Source organism: Lepisma saccharinum, chromosome 8, assembly GCF_977018435.1.
Source record: "Lepisma saccharinum chromosome 8, izLepSacc3.1, whole genome shotgun sequence".
NCBI lineage: Eukaryota > Metazoa > Arthropoda > Insecta > Zygentoma > Lepismatidae > Lepisma > Lepisma saccharinum.
This window is the reverse complement of record NC_139236.1, coordinates 57,715,796-57,727,412: the sequence shown is the minus strand read 5'-3', so window position 1 is coordinate 57,727,412 and position 11,617 is coordinate 57,715,796. Positions and strand designations below refer to the sequence as shown.

Sequence of the window (11,617 nt, the reverse complement as noted above, 5' to 3'; positions counted from 1 at the left end):
CGACGAAAAGTGGGGAAACATTACGAAGGAACAAGGGCTTTTCTCTCACGTCGCTCCCTGTTGAGTCAGGAATATGTCAAAATATACATACAGCTTTAGGGGCGTTATTTACTAATTTAATTTTGATTTGAAATGCAGATTATTGCCAGAAAACCTCAATACAAAATTAGAAACAAATAATAAATTGAAATTCGCTATTACAATATTTACAATGTTTTATAACAATGAAATAAAAACAACATATAGATTAAATATAATGTATACGCAAACCTAGTGTAGGCATTTGGGAGGGACGATTGCACCCATCGCCCTCCCAGTGGATCCGCGGGTCTCTCTTATCGCACAGCACTAGTGCAACCTTGCGTTCTGACGTCAGACGAGGAATGCCTACATTGTTATGTTAGGTCTGTTATGTTTGGTTCTATTAGCATAAATGCACTGTAAATGTATTATTTATGTTAAGAGAACTAAACCTAACAACTTAGGCATTCCTCGTCTGACGTCAGAAGGCAATGTTGCTCAATTATTGTGCCATAAGGGATACCCTGGATGCGTACTTGACTCACGAACACAAACACGCACAGATAAACATTATCCTCGTAGTACGTGTTTTCGTTATTATTCTTAGTATAGTATATTTGAAGCAAAAAACACTTACTTATCTTTGATGTTACAACAAAAGAAATTCCTCCCCCCCAGAAAATTGTTGGTGTGGGGGGTATTATCCACCTGTCCCCAGGATTTCGCACCTGAGAAAAAGTGACTCACAGACCTACTAATGGATGGAATACGGGAATGAATGGCCTTGCTAGCGAAAAGTCCATCAGGTGCTGCCACCTGCCGTAACACCTGCGGGGAAAGGCTGAAGCAACCGCAAATTGTGTCTCGGTCGGTCGGCGGCTTGGACTTTTGCTTCAGTTGCAAGTTTCGCCGAAGCGGAGGCTGACGGCAGCCATGAAGTGCGAACGCAGTCCCTGCTGACGAAGCGAAAAAGCACCGCATCCCTTCGGCATTCCTTTGGTGGAACTTCCATTCTCGCCTTTCGAGAACAAAAGCGTGCAAAGTTCACTGTGGTGTGTGGTGAAGTTGAGCGTTCTTGTGCTGGGTGTTTCACACGCCGAGGAGAAGTTAAAAAAAAAAAAAAACGGCGCCTGGCGAAGGTTTTTTCCCTTCAGTGTTCAGTTTTGTGGCAAAAGTTTCTGTGTGAGTGAGTGGTATCCGCGATGAACCTCTTCAAGAGGGGAATGATCTTCCTCACGTTCTTCGGCAGTTGCCTCTCCATAGCGCTGCTGGTCGCCGCCCTCGGGACTAAATTTTGGATCGTTGCGAGGGCGAAAAGAACGTCGAACCCCGAAGAATCCGATGGCAAGATTCATTTCGGTCTCTTCGAAGGGAGGAAGGAGCTGAACGTCGCGTACGGTTGGAGGACATACGATATGAACGGTGAGTACTCTTTTTAAACTAACGTTCGTAATGCCATTGGTAGTATCTAACCCTTAAATCCACAGGCGTGCAGTGGCGGCGGCTAGGAGGAGCGAGGGGGGCAGTTGACCCCCAGTTTTCGCCACTTTTGCCCCCGCACTATGCTAAATCTTATGTACAAAGGGAAATGTACTGTCTTTGCCCCCCTGTTTTAGCACCTTACCCCCCCCGGTTTTTAGACCCAATTACCGCCACTGCTGGCGGGGGTTGGTGGATCCAGAACCGCCTTGACTCAGTGTTGAATCCTGCCACTTTCCTCCAGGGGATTTGTCAAACTTCACGGGGGATGCCATAGGCATCAAAGTACATTACAAATAAAATAATACCAATATTTTTAAATTGCCCCTTGCTTCTGATGTAATTAAATTATGTATAATACGAGTAGGCTATAATTTCAAGAATGAAATCATGAGAATCAATAAAATTATATTATGCCATGCAATTACTTACATTTACAGCAAACTAAGACGTCTGGGCATTCTACAACATATCTGTGATGACATCATCAATGAAAATTTCTGGGTTCCTCTACCCCCCCTCCCCAGTTGACACCTTCACACAAGCTTGAAGCGCATCATGATCCATCCAATTTAGCAGTTATAAAAATCCGGACGATAATTTAAATTTATTCATTATTAAGACTTTTATTTATAAAGAAGACTAAATCAGTGTTTATTACTACGAAAAACACAAAAAGTATGTTTTACGTTAAATTAAAGTGAATGAAAGAAAGCCAAATGAACATGGTTGCCAAAATTCTTAGCGAATGCTCTGTCAGGCTACTGACATTTTGGGGGGACTTTTTAATTTCTGGGGGGGATTTTCTCCCCGGGCTACTCCTTGAATTAATCACAGCCTTGACTTATAACTGCCGTCATTGGAATTTCTCACTTCACATACACGTAAATGATTTGTACATAAGGATCGATCAACTTTGATTGCCCGAAAATAAACTTCTGTTACAGTAATGTTAAAAACACTTCAAAATATCCCTCGCCATCTATCCTTTCTACTCTTCTTCAGAACCCCCCCCCCCCTTATTTAAAATGGGAGTATTAACCTTAAGACGCCTACTCTCTAGTCTGTACCATGCAGTACAATTTGCTTCTGTTTCGATTTTGGCAATTTTATGTCACTTTGTTAAGTACTCGATTCACGATCTTGTCGCCGAAGATACCAGATTCGATTTCTGGCCTAGGCATGGTCATTTCTTTGTGAGATTTTTTTTCATCTATCATAATTCATGGTCGCGACTAACCGGCAGAAAAGCAACAAATACGAGGACGAATAATGAAATGGATGATTCAACAAAAACACACCATACCTTGCCAAAGATTTGAACCTAATACTGGACAAAATGCTAACCACTCCGCTTCAAGACACGGAATTCCCTCCCTCATCCTTTGCAGGGATGAACCATAACAGATTATCAATATTAGCCAGAAGAATTGATTCACACTATCACGATAAGATATAACTTAACGCAAGGAAAATATATCCAAGCGTTAGAAGTTTAATTGTATTGGTATAATTTTTCAGATCCTCAAATAGCAAAGATGCAGAGGGAATATTAAACTTGAGAAAATAAATGTAATTAATTACAAACTGTTTAATTTAATCTGTTTTTAGATTCACGTGTGAGCTCTTGAATGAACATACATTACCATAGGCAGGATATTGCATATCCCCAAAGACTCAAGACAAAAAGAATTGCATTTCTAGCAAGCTGTAACTTGGAACAAAGTATTTTCCAGGGCGCCCGTGGCTTGACCTTTGCCCCGAAATTCCGGCCAGAGATGTAATAAAGACTATTTTCTTTATTGTGGCTGTAGCCATCACATTTTCCTCGTGTAGAATGTTCATAATAGTGTATCCGATATGAGCAATTAGTAGTATTATAGGATATAACCCATTTCCTTCATTACTGGCGTAGCCAGAGAGTTTGAAAATGTCTCTAACTTCCCAGCCGGAGGTTTGCTCATTAAAATGAAAACACTGCAACACTTAAAATATGTAATAATGTATCCCAACTTTCAAAAGTTCTGCCCACCCCAGCACCCTCTCTCCTCCAATATCTCCTTTCTAAAGGAAATATACCTTCCTCCACCATCGTTCACATCTTACCCTTTTTCGCAAACCCTGTTGCTGCTAATGAAGGAATTCATGGTTAATTGAAAGTGTGTGTTGGGGGGGGGGGGGGGGTCGTCCCCTTGAGAATGCCATGGTTCACCTAATTAGCAGCAGCCATGAGCTTTTTCTCCCTATCATCATGTCGTCTTAATGACTAATTTAGTTGTGGGGTCATGTAAAGCTTTAACTTATTCAAACACAGGGAACAGACCCCGCCGTAGAAAGAAGGGAACACAATTGGGAAGCCCAGTGGCGTCGCTAGGCCCTTTTGGGAGGGGGGGCTTCAGCCCCCCAATCCCTCGATAAGCCCCCCCAATTTTTAGCTATTATTACATACAGTATTTCGAGAAAACATATTTGAACAATTACACTAGGGAACATGATTTTTGCCTCCGTGAAAGTAATGACTGTTTCTAATGTGTTTTGTAGTGTAGTAAGTGGAACTAATCCTCAAAATTCTCCTACACGTAAAATTTTTTCATAATGTCAATTTTTAATAAAATAAAATTTAAGGTAAGGTATACGCACATTGGAAAATAAGGCTAGATGTTTACCTGGAAAAGAAAGGGAAAGAATTACTTCATTCGAAAAGTTGTTATGTAAATTTATATGTAAGAGACCGGTACACCACAGCGATGAACTACCAGTTCCACCCCCCCCCCCCCCAACACGCGCATAGGTTGTGCAAGAACCAGATGAAGATACCGCAGACGAGCCGTCAACATCAATCGACGAAGAATACCATTGTGACGAACAAGATGCATGATGGGCTAAGTGATCTTATACGCGATTTAAATTTGGGAAAAAAAGAAGCAGAGATTCTTGGTTCAAGGCTTCAGCAGTGGACACTCCTTGCGAAAAACACAAAAATTTCCATTTATCGAAACCGTCACGAACAGTTTTCCAAGTATTTCACAATGAGAGAAAATATGTGCTTCTGTGTAGATATTGTTTCCTTAATGAATGAGTTCGGTGTTCGACATTCAGTATCCGATTGGAGACTGTTCATAGACTCATCAAAATTAAGTATGAAAGCTGTATTGCTGTATAATGGCAATGTTTTACCATCAATTCCTTTATTCCATGCTCTAAATACGAAGGAAACATACGAAAGAATGTCTGCTTTGTTAGCAGCTTTAAATTATAATAAATATGAATGGGAAATCTGTGCTGATCTCAAGGTTATTGCATTGCTCACAGGATTACAGGGAAGTTTTACGAAACATTGCTGCTTTTTGTGCCTGTGGGACAGTCGCGACACAAGTCGTCATTTTGTAGTTAAAGATTGGGGAATGAGGGATGAATACCAAATTGGAGAAAAAATGTGGAATATGTGGCGCTTGTTGATCCAAAGAAGATTCTTCTCCCACCACTACATATTAAATTAGGATTGATGAAGAACATCGTGAAAGCCTTGAATAAAGATGGCAGTGGATTTCGTTACCTCCAAGACCTTTTCTCGAACCTGACAACAAGCAAAATTGAAGGAAAGTACTTTTGTGGGACCACAAATTAGAAAACTCCTGAAAGACAATTTTTTTTAATCAAAGCTCCAAGATGTTGAGCTGGCAGCTTGGAGTTTCTTCAAAGCTGTGGTGAATGGATTCCTGGGAAACAAAAAAGAAGAGAACTATGAATTTCTAGTTTCAGAGCTACTGAGGTGTTACAAAGAAATGGGTTGCCGAATGTCTTTAAAAATTCATCTTCTACATTCTCATCTTGAATATTTTCTACAGAATTTAGGTGATGTAAGTGATAAACAGGGGGAAAGGTTCCATCAGGACATTTTTGACATTGAACGTCGTTACCAAGGACGATGGGACCCAGCCATGTTAGGGGATTACTGTTGGAATACGAAACGAGAAAGTAGCACTGAATATAAGGGACGTTCATTGAAAGGTAGACATTGTTTAACTATTCTCAAGTAAACATACGCTTTTGTATTGTTCAAATTTATTTATCTGAAGCAAGCTAATTACTTCTGACTAGTGGTTGATTACTAATTTCCTTATAAAATGATACTTTATATTATTTACATGTACTTACATGATGTACAATTCATGGCTCTGTACATTTGTTACGCATATTTCCATGTATACTAAAATCTACCTGTAAAAATAAAATCTTGCGTGTTAGAGCATTTTTTTTGTTATTTTTGAATTCAGCACACTTGTTTCCATAAGAGGCAACTTATTTCGCTCTGGAGGCAAAAAAAATATTTCATTTGTTCCCTAGTGCAGGAACATACCTCTAGATACATATTCTGGGAAAGAATCGTTTCGTTGTGACGATCTTACATCTGACACGTCATGTCTTTAGCTTGGAACAGTGCAAACGACCGCCGTCATTTGTTCTATTTTCACAACGATTGCTACGCGAGGAAACGGTAGTGGTGTGTTTTGTGTTACGGAGTTTGTGATATTGTGTGTTTGTTATCAAAGCTTTTTGTGACATTTACTGTTGTTCGTACAACAATGGACAAATTTATTATTCGAAGTAAGCGCCTGAAATCGGAAGCTTTAATCGAATGCAGCACAGCCACAGATTGTCTCGATGAAGATAAGGTACCTGCTTCAACTAGCTGAATCGAAAATCTACGTAGCACTAGATGGGTTTGCCAAATAAGGTCTCTACTTGCGATGAGAAAAACTTATGATGCTCTTTTGAAATATCTGAGGAAACCATCAGATTCAGCAGATAAATGTACAGCCCTAGGCCTTTATGAATTTTTGATAAAATTCTCAACCATGACGTCTCTGTTTATTTTCATTGAGCTTCTGTCCATAACAGAAATTCTCAATAACAAGTTGCAGTCACCAAGCCTTGATATTGCGGAGGCAATTGCATGTGTTAATGCAGTGCTTGACACTTTACGCGGTATGCGAAATGAAGAATATTTTAACTCTGTATACAAAGAGGCAGAGTCATTTGCGAAACAGAAGGTAACTCTCAATGAAACAAGTGTTGAATATTATTCAAACGTTCACAAACGTGTTCACACATTACCATCATCACTGAAAGACCACGTTGTAAATGAAACCCTGGGGCACAAAACTGATACCGATAAACCTGCATTCTGCGGACTTTTTTGCACTATCATTGATCGAATGATAAATGAGCTGGAAAGTCGTTTCAAATATAAAGCAACTTCCAGTGTTCTGGTTGGAATTCAGCATATGTCACCTTCTCTACTTACAACAAATTTTGACTTGTTTTTGAACCCTCAATTCTTCAGTGGTTTTTGGGACTATTTTCAATTACAAGTGCCGATCGCTGAAATCATAGTTGCAAAAAATTACCTAAAGAACTTGACATATACACCATCACATCCATAGTACATTTAATGAACGCCATTCCAAAATACATGTTTCCGAACTTATGCAGAATGTTGCAAATTGCAGTGACAATTCCTGTAACATCAGCATCGTGTGAGAGGAGATTTAGCTGTTTGAAGAGAATCAAGACATTTTTGCGTAATAGTATGGGCCAAGACAGACTTTCATCACTTTGAATACTGGCCATAGAAAAGGAAGAGTGTCATGATTTGGGTGTGGATTGTGTTATTGATAAATTTGCAAGAAATTCGAACCGCAGAGTACAGCTGATACATAAAGACATAGTTCACCAGCATTAGAAAAACAGAACAAGAATATCCATCTGTTTTCATAAAAATTAATGCAGTAAGTCTATGTTAGTTTTAATTCCTTATGTTTGTTATATATTATTATATTATTAATCACTTTGCTATTTTCAAACATTAAAAATATTTACAATAGTAGTAAGTCATGTATCTGGTTGCAGCCCCCCAAAGCAGATGGCCTAGCGACGCCACTGGGGAAGCCTATAACCAAAATTCTTCAGACAAATTCAATTTATAGTCGTACTTTTTTTTCATTTTTGGCTAATCGCGATGATGAAGATGACTGATGAGTAAATAATGTTGCTGAAAGGGCACTCAGAAAGAAAAAAACACGCGCAAGCCGCAGGAGCTTTGGTGATGAGGCACATAATAGGCTCTTTTTCTCGCTGCAGAATTTGAGTGGCAGAATTCCCAGATTAATCGAACATATAAAATGCCCTGGACTTTAAAAAACTGGGTTAATGAAAAGGACTGTCACAAACACCTTTATTCTACTTAAAACCTGATGTATTACTGTTATACGAGATATATGATACCTTTTATAAACCAGAGCTCCCACTAACCAAAAGGTTAGCGCTCTCGATTTCGGTGCGAGATCTTTCAGGTGCTGACCCAGAATCATGAGGACAACATGGGAGCTAGTTCGAAATAAGAAGTAGCAGATTCCGATCTAGAAAGTCAGAAAAGAGCGTGATGTGTCGATTTTCGCGAGAAACACTAACAACCGTATAAAAATCAAATTCGTGTTGTTTCGCGACTTACTTTAAAAGTGCGTTTATTATGCCCCCTTTATTCATTTAGAATCATTAATCAATAATATATAATATATAATCTGGTAACAATAAACGTTTTCGGTGTTACCGCGAATGTTAAAAGTTAAGATCCTTATTAATAACACCCCCTCCTTTTACAGTCATATGAAATTCCTGACCACATCACTATCATATGTTTACGTGCTAGAAGGCCTGCCCCGCTCAATCTCAAAATGACGACGAATACAAAAATAGGTGCAATTTTGATATAAACAATAAACAGAGGAATATGAATATTAGCATTCCGCTAAAAGAAATAAGCTGAACTACTAGTTATTATTAACCCCTGCTTGGCATACATACGGGCCTGCGTGTTTCTTTTTGCGTGTGAGATGCTAGAGTGAACCTACATTTTCATTTTGTTTTTACTTTGTGGTATTATCATTCAATAAGATCAATGAATAGTACAAGGGCTTTATTTTAACAGAGAAATATTTTGATTCGACTTTTTGAATTCATCGTTCTACTTAGATCATGATTTCAGTCATTTGCAAGAGCGCCAAAACAACTATATTTTTCTTCCTTATATCTGACCCTACCTTTCCTTACCAGTTACTATCATAATCATGTCTTTTCAGGAGCGAACAAACCTTTTACACTTTTTTTAAACAATAAAGACTAAAGTTTTCAGTTGAAGATGAAATAATTTTTACTTCGAACACCACAATAGTGGTGTAATATCATGAATTAGTAATGTATACGTATGTCCTTCAGGTAATGACATTTAACACTCTGCCTTTCGTACAACCTTCAGATGTTATTGAAACAGGAAATTCTTGGCGAACATGAACGTTAGTAGGTTCTCGAAGATGGCGTGCAAGAGACTTCCATCTCCATGTTAGAAACAAAAGAAGAGACGTTTACAATACTCACCTTGAGCTGATCCACTAAAGTTACGGGAGGTAATTAGCTATGCTATCCATGTCAGGTGTTGTTCTTCCCAATCAGTGAAGTTGTTTGAACCCTCCGTTTTCTAAATCTTCTTTTGCCAATGAAGCAATCGAAGAAAGAATCGGATCAGAATGAGTGCAATTCACGGAGTCTCGGTTGGATACATATAAAGAGAACCAATCAGGCAATTTGTGTAGCCTATTCGTAATCTTCCTGTTGTGACGTAATTTGTAAGTATTTCACGAACGAAGAAAAAGCGCGAAGTTTGTAGTACCTTTTGAATTGTCTGATTTTGAAGGATATTTGAAACATAGTCACTCTATATGTGGGAAATTATAATAAGATATACATGTAATTGTACGGAAATGCCTTTCCAACAACTCTCGCACATCATGTGACGTCTCTTTTCGTGATCCAATGCTTTCACAATATTCAATATTGACTCACCTGTTATCCACTCACCGTCATGTAGGCTGGGAAATTTGAATGAAGTAATTTGTCACGGAAAAACAAGTCAATGGCAATAAGTCAGTCGAGTTATCACACTGACAAATATTTTAAAAAGGAAACTGGCTGAAATACATTCTGGATAATCTTGTCCACTGCCTGTTCTGTGGTGACCTTTTTCTTCATTATTTCTTTTAAATGGGAGTTTCAGAACGTCCTAACAAATGAATAAAGAACTACAAGGAAGAGGAAGTCTTCATTAAAATGATATCATGTGGCATCAGACCAAGTGAACTGAAGACAACGAACAATTACGAATTCTAGTGAGACTGCAAGTTTTAAGCCTGACATAACAAACAGTTATCAGATTACTTGTGTAACAATCGTGATTATGTTGCGTGTTGGTTAAATTTGGCTAGAAGATATGATAAAAAAAACTAGGGCTGAGCCGATACCAGTGGTATCGGTATCGGAAACTATCGGTTGGAATTCTGCTACCGATACTAGCCGATACATTCCGGCATTTTGATCTTTTACGCTTTCGCGGAGTCTAATTATCCTGGAAATTATGCAAAATTAAAACTTCCTTTTAATTTTGCACTAATTTTGCACGAAAAACATATTTTGTGATTACATAATATCTATTTTAATATTCTGATGGAATTCTTGAATATTCTAAAGTAAATTTCTTGGTAAATTCATGCATATAATTGGAGAACAAAATGTACACACCAATATTGATCAATATTTTGAAGAAATTTTTATTATTACAATTTTCAAGTATTGGTATCGGTGGGTATCAGTAAGAGTATCGGCATCGGTATCGGTTTGAAAGTGGTATCGGCTGAGCCCTATGAAAACACAAAAAAGACCATTCCTTCAAAATAAATATGAAAACAAGGTTCTCGATGTACTTGTGAATATCATATATCACAATATGTCAGATACAAATTAATGAATATATGGATGTACATTTTTCTTTGACAATACTTATGCATTCTACTTCATAAGAGGTCGCGGTGCTCTTGTCGGATGGGCATCTGACTTTCATGCAGGAGAACTAGGTTCGATTCCTATGTTGGGTGATCTCGGGTGGGGAAATTCACCTTAATTTCCCACATAAACGGCTCTGAGATTCATCCAGCCTCTATCCATTGAGAGCTCGAAGCGGAGGGGGGGGGAGGGTTAAGGCAGCCGGAGCACATCACCTCCATTTTGGGCAAAAATGAATTTTTGCCTCGACATCCCCTATGTGCCTTCTCGACACCGGGCAATGTACAGCGGAGAGATTTAACTTTTTTCTTTCGCCGACCTCCGTGGCGGAGTGGTTATCATATGACGCAAGGGGTTCTGCGTTGGAACCCCGGCCTGGCCATGTGCGTTCCTTATTAGTGCCCATTCGTCAATTTCATCACTCATCATCATCGTCGCGATTAGCCATAAGTGGAAGAAAAGCAACGCTAAGTAACGAAAATCAACAACCTCTCTCTTTTATTGCCCTACAAAGTTGGGATTATTGTTTTTACCTAGAGCCGAATGGCTATTGGATTGATTGATTGATTGATTTGGTGTCTTTTACTTCGCATTTCTGCCACTTTTGGCTAATCGCGAAGATGAGGATAAGTGATGATATGACGAAATGATGAATGGACAGTCACAAAGAACACCCATGCTTAGGCTGGGATTCGATTCCGGGACAATTGGCGTCCTAGCGCTCTGTGAGTAACCACTCCGCCACGGGAGCCGGTGAATGGCTATAAAAGGTTTTAGCCAGCCCCCAAAAGGATACTGCGCCATGAGTTTAGTTTTAGTACGGAACTTTTTAGTTTTAGTACGGAACCCATTTCGATTCACATATGTCGGTATTACAAAGCCCTCTTAGAAAATGTTCCCATACCGAAAAACGAAAATCAAACTAAAACACAAAAAAAGTCGAAGTTGTCACATTCGCAAATATTTATTCCAGCCATTGGAGATAATACAGCTACCAATTTGAACTTAAGGAATGTCGATGCCCCCTAGCTAAAGACTCTGACGGCTGACGTGACCCAGTGTAGGCCCAATCCGTTTTGTCAGTCTCTGCCAAAACACCATCTTCTGCCGCTACCTGGCAATTACAACGCTTGTCGTGAAGAGGCCTCTCGCTTCCTGCTTGGCATCAATCGCCACTCCACGAGCTGCCTAGGCACATTCGCTACTTAAGAAGTGAACCAAT

At 39.1% G+C, this 11,617-nt stretch overlaps 1 protein-coding gene across 1 annotated transcript in view; it reads left to right on the top strand.

Moving 5' to 3' along the window:
* The first annotated feature begins 929 nt into the window (after positions 1 to 929).
* LOC145991798 (clarin-2-like) overlaps positions 930 to 11,617 on the top strand; it is a 137,785-nt gene continuing 127,097 nt past the window's right edge. Inside the window, exon 1 of the mRNA XM_083127848.1 lies at positions 930 to 1,443. Within this exon, the coding sequence (XP_082983974.1) occupies positions 1,224 to 1,443 (220 nt within the window). The 5' untranslated portion in view covers positions 930 to 1,223. The remainder of the gene's footprint in view (positions 1,444 to 11,617) is intronic.